We start from the raw sequence: 27,651 nt of genomic DNA, 5'->3' as shown, positions 1-27,651 counted from the left end.
AACTGTTCACACCTCCTCCTCCTCCTCCTCTTCCTCCTCCTCTTTCCCTTCCTCCTCCTCCTCTTCCTCCTCCTGCTGCTGCTGCTGCTTTATGTTTCCTCCTCTCCAGGCAGGTCTGCCGCGGCTGTGCGGGATGTTCTCTGGTATTTCCGAGCCCTCCTTGGTCCTGGAAGCCGGGCAGCCGTTGAATAGAAGGAAGCGCTGCTCGCTGACTTCTTTCCTCCCGACAAACACTCACTTCCCGTCAGCTCCTCTGCTCGCCACAGAGCCGGCACACGGCAAATGGCAAAAGACATGGAGGCACGGACTCTGCTGCTCCTTCTGCTGCTCAGACTCAGTGCTGTCTGTGAGTATGATGATGAAGATGTTGCTGATGTGTGTTACTATGTGTGTGTGTGTGTGTGTGTGTGTGTGTGTGTGTGTGTGTGTGGTTTGTGTGTCTCCGTGTGTGAATTTCTTCAGCAAAGTGAGGTGTCAGTACTAATTCACCGCCAAATCTTTGGAAGGGACTGAGATTAATCTGGTTCTTTGGTCGCCTTAAATCATTATTGTTTGGAAAATCCTGCACTCACTCACGAGTTTAAAGACTGTGGCTATTTTGTTGGACTTACTTATTTTTGTTGGACTTGAATATCTATTTATGGCCAGTGAACTGTCAGTGCTCTTCTGTTTCATCTGCTTCTGATGCTTCATCCGTGTCTGTGGATCTCTGAGCTGTAGCTAACTTTTTTTTTTTTTTTTTATCCAGTTGAGATAAACCTGCAAAAATGTCTGTTGACCTGCAAAAAAAGAGAGCGCGAGAGAGAAAAAGAAAAATGGCTCAGACATCAAAACAGGGGAGGAGACCAGGATGGAAAGACAGAGGTCACATGTCCTGTTACCAAAAGTGCCTGACAGATTTAGTGAGAGAAAGGTTCACGGTTAGCAAACGAGTTCACTGGAACTCAACAGCAGAAAGTCCAGACTAGTCTGAAGCAAGTCTAGACTGAGACTGGACTTAACTGGCAAACAAGCCAAGTGTCATTACATCTATTTTACATCATAATAAAAAATATTTGAAATTAAATGAATATTGATAATTACTACTTTCATTTTCAACATGTTACTATTATTATTATTATTATTATTATTATTATTATTATTAGTAGTAGTAGTAGCAGTAGTAGTAGTAGTACTAGTACAAAGAAGGAGAATTGTGTAAATGATGAACCAAATGCCTGGCAAAAATGTCAGAAAAGATGTTTTCTTTTTCCCAGACACAACTCAAGTCTCCAGTGTCGTTTATTCATCCACTCGAGAACCTCTGGGACTAACAAACGCCGCCAACACCGTCAGGAGTCCAACTGTGACATTTACAACTGCACAGCTGTCAAGCACAGCGGAAACGGGCCAAACCATCAGGCAGGTCACGCAGGTCCACCACTCAACCAGCGAAGGGGCTCAAACGTATGCAACTGACCCCGGCGGACCTCGAACCCAAAGGTCTGATACGAGCGTTTCGCTGACGCAGGTGTCAGATCTGACCTCCAGCCGCGTCAAGGCCTCCAGTCCTGCAACGGTTACGGTGGATCCAATCAAGGAGTGGTCAACTTTAATTGGCGACCAGGTCGCCTCCTGGAGTTCAGCTGAGGTCACAGGTTCTTCAGAGGATTCTTCAGTCAGAGACGTCCCTCAGGATGTGACAGAAACCGATGGAGTTTATACCAGAGTGTTTGCAACTCAAAGCGACAGTGTGACCGTCCCTTCAGACTCGAACACCAGCCTGGTTAACTCTCACGTTGCGGCCAGTTTGACGGCTACAGTCACCTCTGTGGATGCGACGCAGGCCATCCCAAACATTACAGAGGCCAGCTCAAACTTAACCTCTGAAGCTCCAGGCAAGGTTCCCTCACAGGAGTCTTTAGAGTTCACTTCCCAGGTCAGCACCCCGGTTCCCTCGGAGGTAAACACCTTGTCCCTCAACTCCAGAGCTCCCTCCACGATTCCCTCAGAGTCCACTACCCAGTATCCTGCGAATGTCAATTCCAGCAGTCCAGTCAACTTCACGTTGGGCGTCTCGTCCAACTCCGAGGTCCACACCCAGGTCTTCGAGGTCAACGACAGACTTACCTCAGAGGTCCCATCCAAGGTCTCCTCTGAGGTTTCCTCCAATTCCGAGGTCCACAAACAGGTCTTCTCCGAGGTCACCTCAGTCACCGACAGCAGCTCGACTGTAGGGATACCGTCCAGTGTCCCCTCCGTAGTCCCCTCCAGCCTCACAGCCACGTTCTTGTCTAATGCCACCACAGAGGCCAGTGTTAAGTCCACCTCTGAAGTCCACTCTGAGACCGACCCCCAGGCCACCACCCAGCTCACGTCCGAGGTCCCCTCTGATGTCTCATCTGATTTACGTGCTGGAACTAACACGGAGTCAAACCAGCACACAACCTTTGAGACACTTTCATGGACGGACAAGAAGGTGCCACACAACGAGACACACAGTTCACCTTCATCCACCTCAGGAACTTATGTGCCTCCAACATCACGTCTGACATCTACATCCCTGTTGGCAATGGATCCATTTGTGACCACAGGCAGTGTTTCGTCTGCACCCACAATTACCCCAGTGCAGTCAGCTGCCTCCCCAGCAAGCGGGACAATCAGGGACAGACCACCAGTGGCATCTCCAACAGCAGAGGCTACATCCACAGGAAGGATCACCAGTGCTGCTCCAGAAGCAGCGCCTACAAGTCCTCTGACCACTGCCACTGCCGCACCTATCACAACTGAGATGACGACCGCTGCCCTAACCACTCCCAGTCCAGTTAGACTGACAACCACCATGAGCGCTAGAACCAGTACAAGAGCAACTGCTGCTACAACCACCACCAGTACCACCACCAGTACCACCACCAGTATGACCACCAGTATGACCACCAGCACGACCCCCAGTACCACCTTTGTCCATTCCACAGTGCCACCAATGACTACAAAGGCAGCTGTGAGTGGTTTTGTAAAACACTGGAGTTTTAATAAAAGTAACATGTCAATTTCATATCTGCCAGCCACCAGAGGGCAACCCATATGTTGTGGCTCCACTTGAGACATAGCTGCTGGTTATTTTGAGAGTGATCCAACGATTGCTTTTGTCAATTCGATTTTGATTAAATAATTGTAAAGAAGTGAAATACCTGTCTGCAAATGCAAAATCAACCAGCTGAAACAACAACCACAAAAAATATAAAAGTAAAAGGATATGTAAAATATATCTATCCTAGGATTGTGTGGGTCACAATAGGTTAATTGAAATAATAATTACTTCCTATAATAATTAATAAGAGTTAATTACTATTTCTTCACCACATTTGTCCATCCCTGTGTCATTGTGTTACCCCAGGCTCCGCCCACCACGCCCCCTCACTGCTCAGCCAATTGGACTGAGATCACCTCCACCTCGGATTCTCTCCTGGTCCAGTTCTCCAGCAGTGGCGTTCAGCCCTGTAACTTCAGCCTGCTGGTGATGGAGGGCTCGGAGGTTCGGTCTGCCCTCTGCCACCTGGATGGAGAGTCCACTTCCGATTTTGTCTGTCACCTCAAACACCTGCAGCCAGGGACTCTGTACCGTCTCACCGTGATTCCCAGCGGAGGCGGAGAGAGGAAAAGCGTGTTGGCTCGCACGGGTGAGGTCACTGTTGAAATCTCTGCTTCTGGTGAGAGGTGTGAACACACTTTGTAGGTATACCAATTAATATATAATATTCTAAAATAGAATCTACAATTAATTCCTGACATGTCAGAAGGAATGTCTCCCAAATCCATGGGATCCATTTGACATGTCCATCAGGGGGAAAGAGTCTAGAACATGTTTGAAAAGGTGATTGGACACATTCAAGGCAGACCAATCAAATTTCTTTGCTACAGTCCAGCCTGTTGTTGTGGTGCAAAAGAGGGTTGCATAACTGGACCAACGGCGATGGTAACCTTAAAGTGTGTCCAGAACCAATCAGCAGTAGAGTAAAAGAAAAAAAAGGAAAAAAAAAAGGTCTTTGCTCTTCTTCTACTGAGGACATGCTGTCCAGTTGGGATCAGGCTGACACACTGTTTGCTCGCCGACAACAGCTTCCTGTTATTGTCAGGCTGGACCGGATGTCCACTAATTTAAAGAACAAGAGTTCGATCTCCATAGTATTTTTAATGTCGGACAGTTGTCTGAGTGAGGAGAAAATTGCTACAAGCAATGTGACCCTGGCTGCGGGTCCAGCAAAGTTTATTTTATATGAAAATGGTTCAGGTTGGAGCTGTTTCAGATGGACACAGACTTCCCTTAGGTACAGCAAAACTGAGGGACCTGAACAAGAGGATTAACTTTGCTGACCTAGTCCTGAGTTCTTGTATCCTTGATCCAGGTCGTAGACAAGCCTGTAAACTTGATCACTCAAGTCTAGCCGTGAACTCATCAGTGAAAGAGGTCCAAGCACAATTACTGAGATCTCCAACTATCCAAGTGTTTGTTTCCTCTGTGCCTCTTCCCTCCTCTCATTGTTCCCGCAGCAGGAAGCAGGAGGACAGATTAGACATTCTTCACTCTTGGCAGACACGTTGCTGAGTAGAATTAAAAGTAAGCAAGGGACCAAGATCTCACGTGCTTCTTTTACCGCCTCACTGGCAAAGACATTTTGTTCCTTAAGGTGTCAACAGGAAACTGTTTCATCTCCCCAAGGGGGAAGCTGTCGTTAAAGAGTTCAAGATTGAAGACTTTTTTTCTCTTTCTCTGCCTCTATGTTTCCTGCTCGCACTTGCTCTCAAAGCGCCTGTCGATGAAAAATGCTTCATTCTTTAAACGGCTCACACAATGGTATCAGCCCCGTTCATCTCTGCTGCAACACAAATGCAGGAAACGCTCCAAAAACAGTCTGGAGGAGTAGCAGAGCAGCTCCCGGAAGGTAAAAGTTACTCAGGAGGAAGTACAGGTGAGGTGGACGGGAAACCTGTCAGGAAGAACTGTAATGTTGAGTCCTAGAGTAGAAAATAAATTTTAAAAATGTTAGTTTAAAAAAGTTTACTTACGAAAACAGCAGTAGGATTGCTGAGATTACAGCTTTTTGCAACTGACCAGTTGGTGTCCCCGAATGAGAAGTTGGTGGCACTACAGCCAGGGTATAGCTGTGACCGAAACGGGAAGCTGCTCCAAAGTGTCCAAATGTTGCAGTTGGTCAGTCTGATCCCAACTGGACAACATTTCCATAGCAGAAAAAGAGCTCTCGTCATATCACAGCTCACAGCTGGATGCTGATGAAACTGAAACTGAAAGATGTTTTTCTTTTTTTCCTTCTCCTTCTCCAGAGCCAGTGGGTCCAACAGCGCTGCGAGTCGAACTGGACCCAGCTCGGGTCCGCACAGCTCTGCGGGTCTTCTGGTCTCGCTCAGTGGGACATGTGGACTGGTACCAGGTGATTCTGGAGGACCGTGCATGTGGATCCAGACGCAGCACCAGGCTGATGGGCTCCGCTGCGACGCAATCCGGCTTCAGCTCCCTGGTCCCGGGGACAGAGTACACCGTCAGTGTGTTGGCTTCAGCTGGGAACAAAAGCGCCGCACCTGTCAGCACATCGGCAGCCACAGGTGAGTCACATCATGCTGGGTGGCACATCGATACAACAATCCGATTCACATCTTAACATTCATCTTGTCTTTCTCATCCAGCGCCGTCGCCCGTCCACAGCCTGCAGGTAGTGTCCTCGAGCTCGGACAGCCTGAGGGTCACTTGGCAGGCGGGTCCCGGTTGGTCTGAGAGGTTCTGGCTCCTACTAAGGGATCAGGATGCAGTTCTGTTGAGGAACATCTCTCTGCAGAACACCTCCACCTCAGTTCTGCTTGACAGGCTGCGACCTGGGACTTTCTACTCTGTCACCATGGTAACTGAAGCTGTGGGGTTGCAGAGTGCCGCCTCCAGGCAGGCAGCCACAGGTAAATATTATGGGATATTGGTGGTCAAAACTAGTGGGTGTCGAATAGAGATTGGAGGAACGTTGGCAGTGATGCCGATGATGCCTATCCCTTCAGGATAAAGTGAGAAATTTGGTCATCCAGCTTAGAGTACAGCAGCTGTTCCTTTGAATTGAGAGGTGCCAGTTGAGGTGGCTCGGGCATCTGGTTAGGATGCCTCCTGGAAGCCTCCCCATGGAGGTGTTTCAGGAATGCCCAGCTTGATAGAAGGCAGACCCAGGACACACTGGAGGGACTACAGTATATCTAAACACCTTGGGGTGCCCTTGGAAGAGCATATGGTATGGAGGTACTGATGGGTGTATAATAGTTACATGCAGCCATTCTTCCACCTTTAGACCTTTCCCATTCTAAAACTAAACTCTCAGAACCCACCTGAGACCAACAGACATTCCTCTGGAAAAATTGCAAAAGCTGTAAAAAACACAAGACCAAATCTTCCTATAGCTAAAGGATGTGATTTAATGAGAAAAGACATTTGAATTGGACCACATCAGTAATTTTTCGTCTTTGAACTCCCTGCTTTCTCCCCCGCCTCGCCCCACCATCCATCCATTAGTCCCGGCTGCTGTGTCGGGCCTGAGGCTGGACAACACCGGCAGCTCGCATGCTCTTCAAGCATCCTGGAAGCCATCCGAGGGAGGAGTTGACCTCTACCTGGCAACCTTGACCGCTCCGGGATTCTTCCACCAGGAGCACCGTCTGCTTCCAAACATCACCCAGATTGCGTTTGAGGGCTTGACCGCCGGTCTTGTGTACGAGTTGGATGTGAGGACGGCAGCAGCCGACAGTGTGAGCCCTGAGAGGACAGCCACTGGAAGGACAGGTATATGTCAAGGAGGTCACAGGTCATAGGTCAAGGTCTCCTCAGGTTCTCTGCTGCCCATTTACTCCTCCTCTGTTTCCTCTGTTTCCTCTGTTCCAGTCCCTGAATGGGTTTCGGCTCTCACAGTTTTGCCCGTTGGTGATGGAAAGTTACTTAGGCTCAGCTGGGTGCCTCCCAGAGGCCACTGGGATAACTACAGCATCCTGCTGAAGAATGGTTCAGAAGTTATGGTGAACCAGACCATCAGCAAACTGAGCGTCCAGCACACGTTCTCTGTTTTGGCTCTTGGTATGGTACCTGGACGAGTCTATGAGGGCGCAGTGACGGTTCACAGCGGCCTCCTGGGTAATACGGCCAATTGCTACGTCCAGCTGGGTGAGTTGATCTCTTTGTTATGTGCTTCACTACCAAAGAAGAAGCAACGTTGGGTCTGGGTCACTTTGCTCTGGGTGTTTCTGGAGACACAAAGAACAAAAACAGAAAAAGCAGAATTGATTGTTGATTGTTACCGCTGTCATTCATTTAGCTCCTCGCGCCGTTCAGCAGCTGGTTGTCCACCATACTGATGAAACCAGTCTGAGCATCCGGTGGAAGCAGCCGGCTGGCGAATGGAGCAGCTTCACATTGCTACTCAGTCGTGTGGATGACAGAGGTGGCACCGTCACCACCGTGGCTCAGAGGGACCTCACCCGGGAGGCCATGGACTGCACCTTTAACTTGCTCACACCGGGACTGCTGTACACCGTCACTGTGGCGACCAACAGTGGCAACCTCAGCAGCTCAGCCTCCGTCACCGCTCGCACCAGTACGTGTGACTTTAATATGATGTTAACATATTTCAGATTATTTGGACAAAGTCGTACACAGACAGTTTAAAATACTGTATAAACATACAATGAAAACAATTGGGTTGCTCAAAGTGAAATACGGGACAAAATAATTAAGTTAGCTTGAAAACATTGTTCAGTTAACTTGTGGTGGATATCAAAAACACCAGCAGTAAAAAATAGTACAAAAGTATGATGGATGTAAATAGCAATCTGTCGTTAAAGTGGTTGTCTTAAAGCTATTAGTAAAGTGGTTAGCTTGAAGAGTAGTTAGCTATTCAGCAAACTAGTTCGTCATAGAAGTACACATATGAGTTAGCTGAGTTAGCTTAAGTTAGTTATAACCATAAGCTATAAGCATAGTATTTTTTTCAGTTTGAAACATTCAGCTTATGTGAGTATAAAATGTCACCCAGCTAAAAACAAGTAAGAGCTGCTTGTACAAACTAGGCAAACTAGCTAGGTTCAAGGGATTAACGGTAAAAATATTAACAAAGAGCCAGCTCATCTTGCCAAAAGTCTTGTAAAAGTCTTTTAAGAAGGAAAAAGAACACAAAATTGCTTAACCAATGAACTGTTCATTTTTTAATGCTATGTGTTGATTGTGGCTGCTGTCAGGTCCAGCTCAGGTTGTTCAGCTACAGGTATCCAACAATGGAACCACTGACAGCCTGCAGGCCCAGTGGGAAAGGCCATCCGGCGAGCTGGACTCCTATCGACTCCTGGTTGTCCGTGAAAGCAGCGTCATCAAGAACCAGAGCGTTGAGGCCAATACCACCGGCATCAGCTTCCATGGCCTGAGGCCTGGAGCACTATACAAGGTGGTGCTGACCACCAGCAGGGCTCTGAAGAACTCCAGACAAACTGTGGTTGAGGGACGCACCGGTAAGGACCAAGTGGGAATGCTTGTGTATTGTTTTATGGTTCAGTCAAGGGTCAAATATATTGGACTGTACTTTTCAAGCCAAATCGTGTTATGCAACATGTGAACATCCTGATCCCGGTCACATGTGAGGTCAGAAAAGATGCTCTGTGTGCAGGGTATTATTGAAAAGCATGAATTTTCAGGAAGCTTTGACAACAACACCAACAATGACATTGTGTGTCTCCGACTTCCTGTCCTGTACTGTCCTGGGAGAGGAAAAGGGTAGAGCTCCATTGTTATGTCACAACGAACTCTGTACAAAAGGTTACAGGAATTCTCTGTGGAATTCCTATCTGCTGTTCAAAAATAGTCCTCAAACAAACCAAAACCAAGAACCACAGACAGGAAGACAGGAAAAGTGATTTCTGTTTCCCCTCTCGTCCCGACCCAGTACCGGCCGCGGTGGGCGAGGTGACAGTCAGCAACAACGGCCAAACTGACTTCCTCAGCGTGTCGTGGCGGCCGGCGCCGGGTGATGTGGACAGCTACCTGGTGTCGCTGAGCGACCACGACAGGACACTGCACACCGTGTCCGTATCCAAGTCCAGCCCCGAGTGCGTCTTCAACTCCCTGGTGCCGGGTCGCCTCTACAACATCTCCATCAGCTCCCGCAGCGGCCCCTACCACAACCACACTCTTATCCAGGAGCGCACGCGTAAGTCATATGACTGACAGTCACATGACTGTATTCGTGTACTTGAAATATAATAACCAATTTATACAACTCTAATATCTTGATAAAAAGATATTAAAACGATATTAAAAAGTATTGACCCCATTCCACTGTGGCTCAGTATTTCAGTATAGTATTCAGTACCAGTAGATCAGTGTTGATGTTGTCGCTGTTTGGATTAATAAGGGCATCATTACTCTTCATGTCTCTCTGTCCTTCCCAGAACCTTCAAAGGTCCAGAACCCGACAGCCAACCACGCAGCTCGCGACGACTACCTGAGGGTGTACTGGCGACGCCCCACCGGTGACTTTGACTTCTGTCAGGTCTTCATCAAGCACAACAACGTGTTGCTGCAGAACAAGACGGTGCCCAAAACGCACAATGAGTGCGTGTTCACTGGTCTGGTGCCCGGCAGGCTCTACACTGTGCTGGTCAGGACCTGGAGCGGCACATACGAGGCCAACGCCTTCACCCACGGACGTACCTGTGAGTGGTCATGCGTACACTCTAACACTGAAGGGGGTGGAGCTTCAGTTTGGCAAAAACAAAAACAACAGAACATGCAAGGTCCAATCCAACATCCAACAACAAAAACTCTCTCAACAAAGCAGCAGATTTAGCCCTCTGTTTACAGCCCCCTGCTAAAACCAACTATGGACTGTTGGACCTTCTCATTTGGATAGGCGACCAATAGCTAGTTAGGGATGTAGTCATTGATAAGATGGCATAACTAAAGCTGGGCAAAGTTATAAAACATATCAAAGAAACTGAAGAGTGACTAGTGTAGTTTCAACTTGCTTCACATTGATCCTTAATCCTCCAGGAATCCAGAGATCTGAACTTTTAGTTGCTGATCAGTTGTGGTTTCTACTTCCTGTTCCTGACTTCTGTCCCGCCCTCAGTCCCGGCGGTGGTCAGCTCCCTGGTCCTCGCGGGCCGCGGCACCGAAGAGCTGCAGGTGGCGTGGCAGGCAGCCCCTGGTGACGTGGACCACTACGAGGTGCAGCTTCTCTTCAACGACATGAAGGTGTTCCCGCCCCTCACGCTGGGCAGCGGTGTGGCTGAATGTCGCCTGCCGTCACTCACGCCCGGCCGCCTCTACAAGGTCCTGGTGTCCACCTTCAGTGGGCCCAACCAGAGGGCCCAGTTCATCGAGGGCCGCACAGGTAAGCGGACCTTCACCCGCTCCGCAACATCCAACCTCTCCTCAGTTATAAAGCTGCAGGTGTCTGCTCCTCCTGCTCAGTCCCCAGCAAGGTGAAGAACATCCACGTGAGCAACGGCGGCGACAGCAGCAGCCTGAAGGTGAGCTGGACGCCTGGCCAGGGTGACGTGGACGGCTACACCGTCTTCTTGTTCAGGCTGAGCCGCCAGCTGGACGCCCGGCCGGTGCTCAAGCACCACAACGAGGTGACGTTCGGCTCGCTGCAGCCCGGACAGGCCTACAGCGTGATGGTGCAGTCGGCCAGCGGGGAGCTGCTCAACAACAACACGGCCAGTGGACGCACAGGTGACCGACTGGCCAGTGAACATTAACTGCTGATCGGTTTCAGAGGGTCCTGACTTCTTCCCTCTGGATTCCACCCCCTGTGTTCCTCCTTCTGGGTTCCAAATGGCAGATTGTAGGTTTTTTGATAAAATCAGAAGCATTGTCCTTCTTTTTATACAGTCAATGAATGGGGGACAGTCCAACAAAGCATTAGTTTTAGCAGGAGACTGTAAATCTCCCTAGGGTCAAGTCATTTTCTTTCTTGATTACGGTAATTGATTGATTTTACGCCACTGGGGGTATGATTTTTGGGCCTAATGATAGGTGTGTTTTGCTTAGTGCCCTCTAAGGTGACGGGGCTCCAGGTGGAGGAGCTCCGCTCCACTCACAGCCTTCAGGTGAGCTGGCAGGAAGCTCTGGGCGTGTCGGACGCTTACGTTCTGCAGCTCCTGGACGATCGCGGAATTCTGGTGACCAACACCTCGGAGGCGTCGGGCAGCACAAGGCACCAGTTCAGTGACCTCACACCAGGCAGGAAGTACCGGGTCCTGGTCCAGACCGGCAGTGGAGGTCTCCACAGTCCAGGTGTCAGCGCTGAGGCTCGCACATGTAAGACTTCCGACAGATAGATTAAAAAAAACAAAAAACTGATTTAAAGTATTATTTCAAAAATTTAAATAATTTATAATTAAACTTTCCTGCTGCAGGCCCAGCCACGGTCACTGGTCTGTCCATTAAAGCCAACAGCACCAACAGTCTGACCTTTCACTGGTCACCACCGGAGGGAGACTTTGAGAGTTATGAGCTCTTCCTGTACAGAGGCGACGACTCCCTGCAGGAGAGACGTCAAAGCCAAGCCAGTGCCCTCCAGTGCTCCTTCCAGGGTCTGACTCCTGGGGCGCCCTACCGGGTGGTTGTGGTGACCCACAGCGGTGAACACAGCAACCAGTCGTCTTTCTCGGCCAGGACAGGTGAGCGCAGAGGCAAATCATGCCCCGCAATTTGGAACTGCCAATCCGAAAACCCTGTCTCCTGTCTTTAGTGCCGGCTACCGTGGCATCTCTGAGGGTTCGCAGTGGGAACAAGTCGGACACTCTGTGGGTGAACTGGGATCGTGGAGCCGGCGACCTGAGTGGATACCTGCTGACTCTCTACAACCCCAATGGCACTCAGCAGGCGTGCAGCCAGCTCGGCAAAGAGGCCATCGAGTTTGTCTTCTGGGGCCTGGTCCCTGGTCGGCTGTACCGGGCCGAGGTGCTGAGTCAGAGCGGAGAGCTAAGCAACGGAGCCAGCACACTGGGCAGGACGGGTGAGAGGACCTTATTATCATTTAGCTAGGTTTGATTGGATTGGACTGATATCTTAGTACTGCAGTGGTTAGCATCTATTAGCTAGGTGGTTATGGGTTCAGTTCCCAATTCTCTGTGAGAGATTTTCTGAATGAGTCACATTCCAGGCTTCAGAAGCTCAATGAGCCAGTTGCACTGTAAAGACATTGACAAGAACCAAACCTTTCTCATTCTCCCCCTCCTCTTCCGCCTCCTCTTTCTTTTCCTCCTTCTCTTTCTCCATTTCCTCCTCTTCTTCCTCCTCCCCTTCCTGTCTCAGCTCCCAGAGCTGCCACCTCTTTGCTGTTCCGAGGAGTCACCAACACCTCCCTGGAGATCACCTGGAGCAGCCCGGTGGACTCGGACTATGATGACTTTGAACTGCAGTGGTCTCCTCGAGATCAGCTGTCCATCATCAACCCGTACTACAGCCGCACCTCCTGCAGCCGCATCCTGAAGGGGATGTACCCTGGACGTCGGTACACCTTCAGCCTCCGCACCGTAAGCGGGGCCACGCAGGCCGGTGCCACTCCTTCCTACAGCACAGCCATCCAAAACAGCATCCGAACCAGTAGGTGGCAGCACCTCCTGTTTGAAAACCATAGTATGGACGAGCTTTGTAGTGACTGGTGTTTTTTTGTTTTGTTTTTTTTTTTTATGGCAGAGCCTGAGCGAGTCCAGAGCCTCCACTGTCGGCCTCAGAGCTCCACCTCCATCTCTTGCTCCTGGGCGCCCCCAGAGGCCGACTACGACTCCTACACCATCGAGTGTCTGCACCAGGACTCCCGCACTCTGGTCTACTCCAGACGCACTACCCGGGACGCCACTACATATGTAATAACCCAGCTGGAGCCGCACAAGCGCTACGCCGTGTCGGTGAAGGTGATCTCTGCCGGGACCACCAGCGAGGAGGTCCGGGACAGCGTGGTTACCATGATTGACCGTAAGCATTTGCAGGGTGAGAACCCTCTAGCTGGGGGAGCCTGAACTGAGCTGTGACACCCACTGCTGTGACTACACCTGCAGGTCCTCCAGTGCCCCCCGTCAGCACCCGGATCAGCGACGAGACGGCAGCTGTCACCAAGTCCTCCGTCTTCTTCAACTTCAACTGTAGCTGGTTCAACGACGTCAACGGAGCAGTCCGGTTTTTCGCCGTGGTGGTGACCGAGTCTGAAGGTGCGCAAGGACCTGACCGCTGACGCCTGCTCCCCCGGTGCATGCTGGGATATTAATATGCCATATGTGGTGTATTTTTAAAGGGCGTGAGGACCTGCAGCCGGAGCAGCGGGACCCTCTGCCATCCTATCTGGACTACAGATCCAACACTTCGGTCAAGTCCTACCAGACTGGCTACTTCCCCAGTCTGTGTGCCGAGAGCCCGGACAGCAGCTTCCAACTGAGCCTGGGGACGGGGATGGAGACGTTGGGCGGCTCCTGCGAGGGCCGACAGTCGGATCGCCATGACCTGAAGGTGTACTGTGACGGACCGCTGAAGCCCAGTACCGCCTACAGGTACTTCACCCCAGGTTTACTTCAACCCCTAATCTTTGATACTCACTCACATTTTGGTGCTCTGCCACGAGTGGTCCTGTGTGTCTGTCTGTACCAGTGGAGTTGTTGCCCCCATTTTTTGTCGAGGGTGCTAATCGCGAGAGGCTGCCAGTAGCATTGCTAGCAATCCTGCTGCCCTACACAAGATCATCTCCCCACCGCCCCAACACTTGCGCCCACATACAAAAAGTCGAACAACTTCTTACTACATGTACATCTACAGTTCATTGCCTGACTTGTATGTAAAACTTTTTGACGGTATTACACCGACCCCCTCCCAGAATATCGTTATTAACATATGTAACATAATATATGTAGGGTAACCCCTCCACCAGGGGGCGCATAAGTTATGTATGCCAAGAAACACCTCTTGAAACTGATTGTCTCAATTATCCTGCAAGACTGAAATCACAGAGGTCGTCGGCAGATTGTCGCAGCGGACTGTGATTGGCTGATGTCTGAACTCTCCACTGTGGGATTAATAAAGGCCTTCTATTCTATTCTATTCTGTTCTACTCTATTTTGCCCTCCCGTTCCATCTGCAGGCTCAGCGTCCGAGCGTTCACTCAGCTGTTTGAAGAGGACAGGAGCGAGGTCGCCGCCGCCGCCGTCACTGCTGCCCCGCCCCTCTTCACCGACACCTTCCTGTCGCTGCCGGTGGTCACCGAGGCCGGTGAGCCCAAACTCCGCTTGACCTCCTCCTCGACACAGCAGGCGCCCCCTTTTTCAGGCGCTGAAAGGTTTTTTGTTTTTTTCCCGTCCCGCAGAACCTCTGAGTGGCGTGATCGAAGGCGTCAGCGCCGGCATGTTCCTCATTGCCATGATGGTGGGCGTCACCGCTCTGCTGGTCTGCAGGCAAAAGGCTCGCAAAGTGTGAGTTAGACCACCGACCCGCGGTGGTCCGATACTTTCCCACCATCCAAAGTTACAGCGTTCCAATAGTAGTCATCAACACCTAAAACGTTGCCCAATAATAATAATAATAATAATAATGATGATAATTTTTATCTTTGCAACCATCTTCTTCGTGGAGCGACAGTTTTGTTGAATTATCCAGTTAGCCCAACAGCAACTGAGCCTAACTCCATGTTATATAGTCTTCATTTTGTGGCTTTTTTGTTTTGCATTATGGACACAAAACCCGCTGTTGCGTTGACTTCACTCTCTCTACGGCTGTGTGTTGCAGGGTGGAGGAGAGGGCGAGCGTCAGGATGAGTGCGAGGAGAGAGAGACTGCCGTCAGGAGGCCACCAGGGCCTCAGAGGGTAAAGACGCTCCTGCTAACACGCTGCTGCGTCACGCTAGCATGAATCCTCTCGTTCAAGTTAACCGTCATTGAGGAGATTTTACTGCGTGCTGAGATGAAGATAGTGACACGTTTAAACATTCACATGAGGTTATGCTGCTGAAGTCGCTTCTAGCTTTTGCCACTGCTGAACCTCTAACCTCGTAATTCCTGCCTTTCCTTCTCCCAAAGGAGGCCAGTCAGCTACGCAATACTAAGACAAACTAAGAACACTGTTTCTGTACGATATACATTGTGTAATGCTGACTGTTCTTCCCCGTCTCGCTCTGCAGGCACCGTCGTATCTCCAGGTGAGGAAAGCGTCTTAAGCGTGTTTGTGCGCAGCACTTTCAGCTCCTCCCTCAAACCTTAACTCACCTTGTCTCCTTCAGCCCCATCAAGGTCCAGAACTTTGAGTCTCACTTCATCAAACTGCAGGCGGACTCCAACTACCTGCTGTCGGACGAGTACGAGGTGGGTTTTTCCGAAGCAGAAGGCGCCGAGCTCTCGCCTCCGCGCAGACGATCCATAACAAAGAAAAACAACAAACACAAAGTGACATTGTGTTTGTTGTCTTGGTCGTCAGGACCTGAAAGACGTTGGACGCACTCAACCCCTGGACTCGGCTCTACTGCCAGAGAACCGCGGCAAGAACCGATACAACAACATCCTGCCCTGTGAGACACACACACACACACACACACACACATTCCAGCACATAACACAGTTGAGGACACACTAAACGGAGTAAATCCAACATGTGGTTTGTGTCCTCAGACGACTCGACCAGGGTGAAGCTCTCCTGCATGGACGATGATCCGTGCTCAGACTACATCAACGCCAGCTACATCCCTGTAAGGTCCAACTCAGCTGACTCACACACACACACACACACACACACACACACACATACTAAGGATGAGTTGGGCTTTGCGTGTCGTCTCGCAGGGTAACAACTTCCGGAGGGAGTACGTGGCCACGCAGGGCCCGCTGCCGGGGACCAAGGATGACTTCTGGAAGATGGTCTGGGAGCAGAACGTGCACAACGTGGTGATGGTGACCCAGTGTGTGGAGAAGGGCAGGGTGAGTGTGTGTGTGTGTGTATGTGTGTCTGAGAAAGACAAGTGTATGTAGCGTCTCTGTTTCATATTTTAAAAGACAGAAGTCATGAAGCTCAAGTAGGTCTTTAGTTTTACCTGTGTTTGTGTGTACGTGTGTGTGTCCAGGTGAAGTGTGATCACTACTGGCCCTTTGACCACGACGCCCTGTACTACGGGGACCTGATCGTCCAGATGTTGTCGGAATCCGTCCTGCCTGAATGGACCATTCGAGAGTTCAACATCTGCAGTGTAAGTGAGAACATTGTCACACACCTGCTTCTTTTGCAAAGACCAGCAAACACAAAACAGCTTCCATTTGTGTTTCCGTGTGCGTGTGTGTTTGTGTGTGTGTCAGGAGGAGCAGCTGAACTTCTCTCGGCTGGTGCGCCAGTTCCACTACACCGTGTGGCCCGACCACGGAGTCCCGGAGACCACGCAGTCCCTCATCCAGTTCGTCCGCACCGTCAGGGACTACGTCAACAGAAGTCCCGGTTCTGGTCCGACGGTGGTCCACTGCAGGTAAACACAACACCCACCAGCGGCGCTGTACCCAGCAGGAAGACCTAAAATCCTGTGGCTTCCTGGCTCTGCCAGCCAGGAGCAGAAAGAAATCTGATTTGTTAACAGGTTGTTCGTATTTCAACGTTTAAACGTTTCAAAGTTTAACTCTGCTACGTTCTGTGTGTGTGTGTGTGTGTGTGTGTGTGTGTGTGTGTGTGTGTGCGCGCGCGCGCGCGCGTGTGTGTGTGTGTGTGTGCGTGCGTGCGTGTGTGTGTGTGTGTCAGTGCTGGTGTGGGTCGCACGGGGACCTTCATCGTCCTGGACCGAGTGCTGCAGCAGCTGGACTCCAGGGACACGGTGGACATCTACGGCTCCGTCTTCGACCTGCGGCTCCACCGCTCTCACATGGTGCAGACGGAGGTAGGAGTGACTCCACCCCCAGTGTGTTCATGGGACAAGAACTCCTCAGGATCTGTTCCTCAACTCTCTCCTTTGTGCGAGTGGCGCTTCTCCGCCTCCGTCGTCTGTTATGACCCAGTTCCTGATGTTTCTACACCTCTATTTCTCCACCTTTGTGCTTAGCTCTGATGTTTTTCCACCTCTCTGCCCTCGGCTCTGATGTTTCTCCTCCACCTCTGTCTTCAGCTCTGACGTTCCTCCCCCTCTGTCCTCAGGGCCAGTATGCGTACCTCCACCAGTGCATCCGTGACGTTCTCAGGGCCAGGAAGCTGCGCGAGCAGGAGCACCACCTCTGTCCCATCTACGAGAACGTGACCTACACGTCCCAGAGAGGTGAGTGAGCGCAACCTGCGGCCGAGCCGCGGTCACAGCAGATAACTGACGGTCACGTGTGGATCCTTCCTCCGCAGAGCCGCTGTACACCAGGCGTTAGAGGTTCTGACCGCTGAGGCGCATCAGGAAAATTTGATTTATTTTTTTAAGCCAGTGTTGATATTTCTTCTTTTTTTTTTGTTGCCAGAAATCAAAGGCTGTAATTATTTATGTGACTTGCAGAGTGAATGTTATCAGAATTGTACATTATTATTGATATTTATAGAGTCTGACTGCTTGTTTTTAAAAATAACATATTTTTATATTTGCACGTGTGAATCGCAAAGAACTGTGTATGAAGGAATCCAGTTTGAGGATGATGATGATGATAATTCATGATTCATGATGAGCAGATGGATTACTGATAAACACCTCTTCATTAGGAGTCTGTTCTCAAGTTTTGAAACCTTTTATAACAAACAGACACTCAATAAACCGTTTATTTACATTTGACCCCATGATTTTTTTTTTGTTAATAAGAAGCACTCTAACAGCGTCTTCAAATAACCAACGCTATTGGTGCTGACACCAGCCCATTAGAATCTTAATACACCTTAAATTAATTCAAACCATGTCATTGACATTTTTATGGAAAAATCTAATCACTGTTTTTAACCAAAATAAATTGATTAAGCTAAAACAAAATCTTCACATATATTGTAACACTTGCATCACAATAATGCTAAACATTTATACTCCCAAGTCCAAATAATATATTTCTAATAAAACAAAAATAATTCAAAAACCTAGCAAACATAAAGCCCTAAATGTAGATACAGAAAGAAATACACTTAATGTATAGATTTAGTGCACACAGGGGGGCTTTACACTCTACACAACAACACAATAACGTTCAAAGACAATCAAAACTTTACTCTTATGTGTCTTGTATTTGGGGGAACTTGAGTCTAAAACAGACATGGGCAAACTACGGCCCGGGGGCCATGTGAGGCCCATTAAACTTTTTAATCCGGCCAGCCAAACTTGATGACATTATATTAACAGTAATTAAGTAATGAAATAGCTGTTTCATCTATTCTTTCAGTGTTTTAAGAGCCATTTCAATACAGAGCTAAATACCGTGGGGCTTCACAGACACATATGTTATTGTCAAGCTTTGGTTCATTTTCAATTGACATTAAAAGCACATAAGGTTTTCTACACATTCCATGATATATTTCTACTTCTTCTATTTACATTCTGCCAAATTTTTAGAACACATTGCGGCCCACCAGTCAAAAGGTTTGCCCACCCCTTTTCTAAAACAACCGGAACAAATTAAAAAGCATGCAAGGAAACAGAGACTGTTTTGCCACAGCAGCAAGACTTCATCGACAAACAACAACAACAACAGCAACAACAACAATACGCGGCTCTTCTAATAATAGTTTCACATTTGACGCAGTGGGCCAATGAAAAACCACTACAACCGCGTCGTCAGGACTCTCGCTCGCACGTAGCCGCGCGCGGCACATGTGGCGGCACGCGCACTCGTGCGGGTGTTTGCGGGAGTGAGTCGCTGAACTGCTGATGACTCTCTTTCGCTCTGCCTCTCTCATTATATCCCTCCGTGGGGAGAGGCCCCGCTCTCCCACGCATGCGCACTGCCGCGGGGCTTCACCACATTGGGAGAGACTGGCCGAACTCTCGGAAGTTTAGCCAAGTTGCCGTGATTTAGCCCGACGGCTTAGCAAGCGAGCGAGCCAGCAAGCAGCGGCGGCGGCGGCACAGACGACGCTCCGACCAGCCTCTAAAACTTGCTTTTCGGCGAGGGAAACGTGCCCGTGGACGGAGGCCGGCGGCCCGCATCGAACCGCGGGGGAGCCGTCGATGGATTTGGGCCGTTTTCCGCTGCGTGGTGCGCGTGAACGCCAGCGGTAGACGCGTTTGAAAGAAAGTTGTGATTGTGTTTTTTTTGGCGCTCGAGCAGCGCAGAGGAAAGATGGAGGCTCTACTGCTGCTGCTGCTGTAGCAGCGGGGCTAGCGCTAGCTGCTTTCTCGCCGTAACGGCGAGCGGCGTCCCCCCCCCCCCTTTTTTTCTTTTTCTTTTCTTTTTTCTTTTCCGCCTTTTTATACAAGTGGCGGAGCCAACCCGAGCTGCTCACGGCTGCCCGATCAGCGTGGATGTACGGAAAGTTTGGAGGCCTCCCGTTCCAACGCACCAACCGTGCCTGGTGAGTACGGAACCCTTTCGGAATCATTGTGTGTGTGTGTGTGTGTGTTGTGTTCACAGTCCGAGCGGAGTGAGTGAGTGAGTGGCTAGCCTGCGGAATGCGTCGGTGTGTTCTCGGAACGCTCAGCGTAGCCTCGCGGCTAATTAGGTAGCTGCAATCTGCGCTAGCCTGCCCCGGGAGCAGCACCCCCACCCCCTCTCTGAGCTCCCCGAGAGGTCAGCGTAGCTTCGGTGCTAACTAGCTGCCGTGATCGCGGCGATAATTACCAACTTTTTATCCCCCACTCCACCACCGGGGTGTCGCCGCTTCCGCGGGGGCCCAAAAAGTTGTACGAACTCGCCCCCTCCACCCCCTCCAAAAGTTCGCGAAGCCGCAGCCGGGCCAAGTCGCTGGAATCCGGGCCGACGCTGGCAGCGGGCGATACGGTGAGTAAGTGGAACTGGAGTTTGTATGAAGTGGCGCTGAAAGTGAAGTTTTAGTCCGACACGTTGAAAAGTGACGCGACCGCTAGAGCTCCAACAGGCCCCGTCAACTCGGGATGGTTGTGTTCCGTGTTTTCGTTGACGAATGGACTGTGGCTTTGGCGTTCAAAAGTCAAAAAGCCTGGCGTTTCACATCTGGGAACCCCCCCCCCCAAGAAAAGTAAAAGAAAAGTCTGTTGGAAGTTTTTTCTTTCTCTCTCTCTCTTTGTTTCTCGCTTATATATTTAACTTGGGATGAAGTTAAAGAAAAGCAGTGGGCAGAGTGGTAAACAGAAACTGTTTCTCTGATGATTCACATGTTTTGTTTTCCTCTCCAGCCATTGTTTAAGTGGGAGAGCTCGATTTAATCCATCTTAACGGCCACTGGAGGTTTTGGCTGAAGGCTAAACAAACAGGATTTTTTTTTTTTTAATGGCAGCGTGGAAAACGCTTCTTTCCTCCCCCTTCTTCTTTTTTTTTTTTCTTTTACTTGCGTTCATACATGTCAGAAGGGTGACAGATGTCCAGGGTGGCGCAGCACAAACAGCCCAAAGGCCGGAGAGACTTTGATGGCTCGAGGGGGGGAAACCAGGCAGGAACACATGTTTTGATTGGCCGAAGACGCTGGAGCTGCCCCGCAGTTGACAGTTGCATTCCAAAGTTAATCGAGGCGGCCACTCATCATCATCATTGTGGTCACGTGTCGTGAGCGTGTTTTCAGCCTCTCAAAAGCAATTGAGTTGTTCCAAACGTCACTACGGCCGAACCACCGAGGACGGATTCAGTCTCTGCTGGAAGACGGCCCCTTTAAAAAAAAAAAAAAACAACAACCCGAGACCCAAAAAAGAGAGCAAAAATAGAGGCAATTAATGTTTGACTAGACGGCTTGTTCTCCTCAGAATTAGCGATTCTACTTCCTGGTTGTGAAACATCACCTGAGTTTCGAGGCGACGGTTCAGTCAATTAGCTGATTGACCGCCGATCATGCTGAGACCTGCTCATTGTCACTCTTAAAAAATAATAATAAAAATAAATAAATAAAAAATATATTCTTTCACAGAGTATTACTTTCATGTATGCTAAAAATCAACGTTCATCGTCAATGGGGGAAACTCCTGACAAACGTACAGAACTGTGGTCGAAAAGATTTGCGCCTGCGTTTTCTAAACTTCAAATTTGATTTGCGCCTGAAGCGGAATTTCTCCCGATCATCACCGTCCGTCACTCAAAACGCCTCCTTAAACGGAGGGGCTGGTTAAATGTCGGGAGACGCGCGGGCGACACGTGACGTTTGGCTGCGCTGTGCGTCACTTTGACAGTCAGTCGGCAGTCGCTGTGTTTGAAAGCACAGGATTAGGGTAACGCTCGCCTTTTTTTTGAAATGGTGATTAATGTTGCAGTTACTTTAAAGGCCGTCGTTCTCCTCCAGCGGCCGTCGAGGTGGATTCAGTAGTCTGTTTACAAGTTGTGACGCTCGCCATCAGTTTGATGGTTGTGGCCCTTTTTTTTTTTCTGTCTTTCAGTCGGTTTATAGAAGACTGCTCTCAACCTTATAAACGTCACAAACCCCTAAAACTGCCCGACCACATTAATTAACAGACAATTAAGACAGGTCTGCAACTGTCTGGTTCACTGTGGAGTCGGCAGGCAAACGTTTGTTTGGCTTCATCCCATTGGGGGGGGAGGGAAGAGAAAAGTCTATGTGAATTTGCTTCACATGTGCGTCATTTCTGGTAGATAATGAAGCTTTTGGCTCTTTTCTCGACACGTTATGAGTCAAAACATCAATTGAGCTGCGTGACACCGGTGTGCAGTTAGATGTGTAGTTAAGTAGAGGAGTGTTGCTGAGCAGATGAGGCAACACTCGCCCCCCCCCCAAAAAAAAAGAAAGTTATTGCGTGTTTTTTTTATTGTAAAATCTTTCATTTCTGTTTTTGCTTTTCTTTTCAACTTTGGTTGCATGCAGTTTTTCCACTGAAACTGTGTTATTAATACACGATCCAGAGGCAAGGGGTGTGACACTCACCGTGTGCGTTTGTGCGTGTGTGTGCAGACCCGCTGCTCAAGTTCACACACCAACTACAGCATGAGTGTCGGGCGGCCTGTGAGGATGGAACCAGGGCTACTGGAGGCAGGATCTAGGTGAGGAAGGACACACACACACACACACACACACACACACACACACACACACACACACACACACACTGATGTCACCGCTTGAGTCAGCGTATCTGTGTGCGTCGGAGTGTTTTGTTATGTGTGTGTGTGTGTGTGTGTTTGCAGACATCAGATGGTGCTGTGAAGAAGCCATGGGTAGCTGTTTATGCTGTCCAGAGAAAGAGTCGATTCCAGATAATCATCAAAGTAAATTCAAGGTGAGTTCGTGCCTCGGCCTGCCTGCCTGGCTCGGCCCACACCCAGGATTATTCACTAATGACGCCACACACACACACACACACACTCACACACACACACACACACACACACACACACACGAGGCTCATGGCTGATTCCAATCCCAGTGTCTGTCTGAGTGTCTGGGCTGCTGTTGCCCAACTCTGCGAGAGGCTTCGGGTTCTTCCACTTTCTGCTTTTTCTTCTTCGTCTTTTTGCTTCCTCTGATGTTGTCGTCGGTTGTTTCTGAACTCCGCTAAATGAGGGCGGGACCTGTGTATCATCATCGATCCGCAAGATCCCCCCCCCCGCGCCCAGATCCCAACCGGTATGGTTGGTTGTCAGCCCAATCAGCAGCATCATCCTCCTCCTCCACTCAAACACACATTAGGTTCCCCAGGTCAACTTTTCCCTCTATTTTGCTTTAAGTTCAAGTTGCTTCAAGCTGATCATCATTGTTATTATTATTATTATTATTTTACAGAAATGGGGAAAATATTTCATTGATGGATTTGTGATGTTTTTTTCTAAATGTGTGTTAACTGAATCCACAGACTGACACTGTGTGACTTTAAGAAGGTAAACGCAGTGACGCTAGACCAGCTACGTGTTTTTGTCGTACTGTAGACCCACAACCTGAGCTGTGACAACACAAACACTGGGTTGTTGTTGTCGTCGTTGTTGTCATGCTGCTGGTGGTGGTGGTTGTTGTGTACCCCTCGTTGTGTGTCGGTGCTGTGTATTGTGGACGTGGTGTCGGTGTGTGAACCCCCCCCATCTGACGGCTTGCTGTTGTCGTGTGTGTGTGTGTGTGTGTGTGTGTGTGTGTGTGTGTGTGTGTGTGTGTGTGTGTGTGTGTGTGTGTGTGTGTGTGTGTGTGTGTGTGTGTGTGTGTGTGTGTTTCTCTCTGTGGTCGTCTCTGCCCGTGTGGTTGTGTTGTCGTGACTATTTTTGTCTGCCCGTTGTCATGTTTCCTCTCTCTCTTTCTCTCTCTCTCTCTTTCTCTCTCCCTGTCTCTCTCTCCCTCTCGCTCTCTCTCTCTCTCCCACTCTCTCTCCCACTCTCTCTCTCCCCCTGTCTCTCTCTCTCTCTCTCACAACGTGTGTCAGTGTGACTGTGCACGCCTCCTCCTGTGTGTGCACTTCCCTCCAGCTGTGTGTGTGTGTCTTTTTTTGTTGCGGTTGTGCGACCTCGTCTTGTTGCCCTGCGTCGACTCCCCACATCCCGCTGACTTTGTGCGTCTGTGCGCCTGCATGTGTGTGTGTTTCGGCCGGTGCAGGTGATCAACGTGGACGACGATGGGAACGAGTTGGGCTCAGGCGTGATGGAGCTGACGGAGGCCGAGCTCGTGCTCCACACGCACCGCCGGGACGACGTCAGGTGGCCCTACCTGTGCCTGCGGCGCTACGGCTACGACTCCAACCTCTTCTCCTTCGAGAGCGGCCGGCGCTGCCAGACCGGACAAGGTGCCGCTGCCGTTTGTCTGTTATTGTCGTATTGGGTTTAGGGATGCAAGTTATGAATGAATTCATGAATCGTTAGTTGATTAACCTTATCGATCGATTAACGATTAATTGATCATCGGCGATTTTTCCTGAGAACTTAAACTTGACAATAGAAAAAGTGCGAGGAACTCATTATTTAAGCCTAACATAACGTAACAGTAAAAAACACCCTAAATATTTATCCTCTAACTTTAAGTTGACTTCTAATGGGTCACATTTCAACTCTTTTTAGTTATTTAAAAGTGACTTGTTCCAGGTATATTACGGCCATCACAGTATCTACAGGTGAATTGCTCTTTCCTGCCACTCCAATATGATAATATTAACTACCCGTGTAAAAAAATGTTCAATCATTTGCAACTAATTTAATTTAATCGATTAAATTCTTAATCGACAATTAATCGTTAATCGATTAATTGTTAACGTACCTCATTGGGTTGGATTGACCTCGTTGGCCTCACGGCAACGTCTGTGTGTCTGTCACTTTAGTTCCTCTTCTTATTTCATCCTCGGCTAAGTCGCGGATGCACACTGCAGTCTTTCAATCAGTCCATCAATTAATCAATCAACTCCAATTTATTTCTAAAACACCTTGCTTTGATCCCTCCAGAGCTGTGTGTGGAACGTCTCTACAGTCCCTCAGACAATTCTAACAGTTATGATAGGAGCAGAACAATATTTAGTGTTTTTTTTTTGTTTGTATCATCGTCGTGTCCTGAGAAGTTTGCTTCCTGTGACGACGACACCACGTCCCACCAAAATCAAACGGCAAAATCAGCTCTGAGTACTCAGAGCTGAAAGAAGTCAAAATGCACTGGAACTATGTTTAATTTAGATTTTTAAATTTTTTATTATTTTATTTCATTAATCATTTGGAGAAAAGTGGGGAAACCTCACTTTTGACCACAGTGATGATGAGAAAAAAAAAATCTAAATTCTGATGATGGCTTCAATGTCACCGAATCACATCAGAGGTCAGTAGCTGGTGACCACTGTACTGTTGAGGCCGAGAAGTCTGAGTGAAACTCGACAACTCGCACACATTGTGTTTAAATTGCCAGTTAACGTGATCAGTAGCTGTTTTTTTCCCCCTGCTGTGGTTAAAACTCCGCCCACTTGGTGGCGACGTAGTCCTCTTTAGCCTCTCTGTCGCAATAGCAGCATCACCTCCGACAAGATGAGGAACGCGCAAGGAATGTTAGCCCGCGCCCACACACACACACACACACACACACACACACACACACACACACACACACACACACACACACAGGACGTGGGTTTGATGCAGCGTTTCGTGTGGCCTTCAGGAATCTTTGCCTTCAAATGTTCCCGAGCCGAGGAGATCTTCAACATGCTGCAGGAGGTGATGCACAGCCACAGCATCAGCGTGGTGGAGGAGGCGGTGCTGGAGCCCAGCCAGCAGGCGGCGCTCACTCCTGCAGGTAGACTCACGTGCACACACACACACACACGCACGCACGCACGCACCAGCAGCTCTGGGAGGTGTGCGTGTTTGTTGTGCTGCTCGTGCACTCACACCCCCTGCCTGTCCGTCCCTCTGTCCTGCAGCTCTGGGCTACTCCGTGCCGACGGTTCCCAACGGCGTGACCCGGATCCCGTCTGTGGGCGACACTCCGTCTCACCCCTCCACCCGTCACCCATCTGTGGCCAGCACCCGCCTGCCCTCTGTGGGGGAGGAGTCGACGCACCCCCTGCTGGTGGCTGAGGACGCGGTGAGAGAGAAACACACACACGTATATATGTATACAGAGTGGGTATGTGTGCGTGCATGTATGTATGTGTGTATATGTGTATATTTGTGTATATATATATATATATATATATGCACATGTGTGTATATATATATATGTACATGTGTATGTATATATATGTACATGTGTATGTATACATATGTACATGTGTATGTATACATACACATGTACATATATATACACATGTACATATGTGTGTGTGTGTGTGTGTGTAGATAGATGTGTGTGTGTGTGTCCATACATAACATAGCTCATCTCACCTGTGCAGGTGCACACCTACGTCAACACCACGGGGCTCCTGGAGGACCAGCCCAGCCCGCTGACCGTCACCACCCCGCTGGAGAGCCCCACGTCCCCGCAGTCGCAGTGCCCGCCCACGCCCCCGCCCCCGCCAAGGATCCGCGGCGAGCCGCTGGCTCCGCCCCCTCAGCCGGAGCCCCAGGTTCTGCTGGAGCTGCAGGGCGTGCGCTTCGTGCTGGGCCCCACCCCTGTCCAGAGGCAGCTGATGGAGAAGGAGAAGAGGCAGCAGGAGGAGGAGAGGAAGGAGGGGCCGGAGGAGGTGAGGCAGGGGGAGGGGGCCGAGGAGGCGGCCCGGGAGACCAACGGTCCCGCCCCCGCCGAGGCTGAGTCCACGCCCCTCCTCTCCAACGGCTCCTCCTCCACCACCACCACCTCCTCCTCCTCCGCCAATCCCGCCGCCCCCCGCCGCCACCGCCCAGCCCCGCTCACCCCCGACGTGCAGAATGTCAACAACTCGGCACAGCGCCGCCCCCTGCTGGACTACGAGAACCTGCCGGCGCTGCCGCCGGTGTGGGAGACCAGGAAGCCGAGCTCGGAGGAGGAGGAGGGGGGCGGCGGGGGCCTGAAGACGCCGTCGCTCAACGGCTACGCCCACCACGGCCTGCACCACCCCCTGTCCCACCCCCTGTCCCACCCCCTGTCCCACCCGTTGTCCCACCCCCTGTCCCACCCCCACCCGCTGTCCGCCGCCCTCGACCCGTCGCACAACTACGTCAACACGGAGAACGTGACGGCGCCGCTCAGCGCCCACCGGCCCGACACGGCCCGCCGCCGCACCGACGGCCCCACCGTCTTCAACTTTGACTTCCGCCGGCCAGTGGCGCTGGGCCACCCGGAGCCGCCCAGGACCCTCAACTACATCGAGGTGGAGATGGACAACGGCAGCGGCGGCGGCGGCAACCGGGGCGCCTCGGACGGCAGCAACCCCCACACGCCGCGCACGCCCACCTCGCCGCCGCCGCCCAGCACGCCCACCCGCCGCACCGAGCTCTACGCCCTCATCGACATCGAGCGCACCGCCGCCATGTCCAGCCTGCAGAAGGCGCGGCCGCGGGACGACGGCACGTCGCGCAAGACGCGGCACAACAGCACGGAGCTGCCCACCAAGAGCACCGCGTGACTCGCACCCTGGACTTCCTGCTCCGCACGCCGCCGCAGCCGCCATCGGCTCCGCTCGTGTAGGGAGGACGCGGCAGCAGCAGCAGCAGCAACAGCAGCGACGGACTGCCCAGTTTGACTTCCTGTGAGCGCCACCTGGCCACAGACGAACATATAGCAGTTTATTCCTGGTGATGTAATACCTCTTTATGACTGCATTCCTCCTCCTCTTCTTCTATGGTACAAATCAGTATTACTGAACAAAGCATTCCATTTAGCCTTTATTTTTTTTTTTTCTACGAGTCACTCATGCTGCTGTCACTCAGCACTCAGTATGTACAGTAGTGTCTGGCTGCACAATAAATGTCTGTTTTTATTTGTACTCGCTGGACAGGTCGCCTCGCCTCCCTGTTCTTTTTTTTTTTGCCTTGTTTGTTTGTCTTTGTGTCCGATGGTCTCATCAAGGTGGGGGTCAGGCTGGGGTGAGGATTGTGGTGAGGTTTGAGGTTGGGCTTAAGTTTAGGGTTGAGGAAAGTTTTAGTTCAAGGGTTGGGCTTAGGGTTTAGAGATGGAAGAGGAACTTTTCATTTTTTTTGGCCCCTGAAAGAATGACGGTGTGC

General features: G+C 50.3%; 2 protein-coding genes across 3 annotated transcripts; both read left to right on the top strand.

Annotated features, from left to right (window-relative positions):
• The first annotated feature begins 105 nt into the window (after positions 1–105).
• ptprbl (protein tyrosine phosphatase receptor type B, like) lies at positions 106–17,774 on the top strand. The gene is made up of 33 exons (XM_076028646.1): positions 106–346; positions 1,257–2,980; positions 3,377–3,659; positions 5,323–5,601; positions 5,683–5,946; positions 6,545–6,811; positions 6,911–7,186; positions 7,338–7,616; positions 8,257–8,523; positions 8,955–9,218; positions 9,460–9,723; positions 10,140–10,403; positions 10,484–10,747; positions 11,066–11,335; positions 11,434–11,697; positions 11,769–12,035; positions 12,335–12,625; positions 12,719–12,997; positions 13,081–13,230; positions 13,314–13,566; positions 14,151–14,278; positions 14,373–14,478; positions 14,792–14,869; positions 15,183–15,200; positions 15,282–15,363; positions 15,476–15,566; positions 15,667–15,743; positions 15,838–15,972; positions 16,116–16,238; positions 16,345–16,508; positions 16,775–16,910; positions 17,165–17,282; positions 17,360–17,774. Exons 1-33 carry the CDS (start codon positions 283–285, stop codon positions 17,380–17,382), a joined length of 7,812 nt encoding a protein of 2,603 aa, XP_075884761.1. The 5' UTR covers positions 106–282; the 3' UTR covers positions 17,383–17,774.
• An 888-nt stretch (positions 17,775–18,662) lies between these two features.
• LOC142889952 (fibroblast growth factor receptor substrate 2-like) lies at positions 18,663–27,422 on the top strand. Of its 2 annotated transcripts, none has more exons than XM_076028647.1 (7): positions 18,663–19,495; positions 22,010–22,098; positions 22,243–22,334; positions 23,633–23,819; positions 25,169–25,303; positions 25,431–25,594; positions 25,902–27,422. In XM_076028647.1, the coding sequence occupies exons 3-7, from the start codon at positions 22,269–22,271 to the stop codon at positions 27,051–27,053; spliced, it is 1,704 nt and encodes a 567-aa protein (XP_075884762.1). In that variant the 5' UTR covers positions 18,663–19,495; positions 22,010–22,098; positions 22,243–22,268; the 3' UTR covers positions 27,054–27,422. The 2 variants fall into 2 exon arrangements, with proteins under 2 accessions (XP_075884762.1, XP_075884763.1); XM_076028648.1 differs by lacking the exon at positions 18,663–19,495 and adding an exon at positions 19,552–19,920.
• Positions 27,423–27,651: the final 229 nt, after the last annotated feature.

This window comes from Nelusetta ayraudi, unplaced genomic scaffold, assembly GCF_046127955.1.
Source record: "Nelusetta ayraudi isolate G7.1 ecotype Tasmania unplaced genomic scaffold, CSIRO-AGI_Nayr_v1 ptg000026l, whole genome shotgun sequence".
Classification (NCBI taxonomy): domain Eukaryota; kingdom Metazoa; phylum Chordata; class Actinopteri; order Tetraodontiformes; family Monacanthidae; genus Nelusetta; species Nelusetta ayraudi.
Note: the sequence above shows the minus strand (reverse complement) of the source record. Positions and strands in the feature narration are given on the sequence as shown.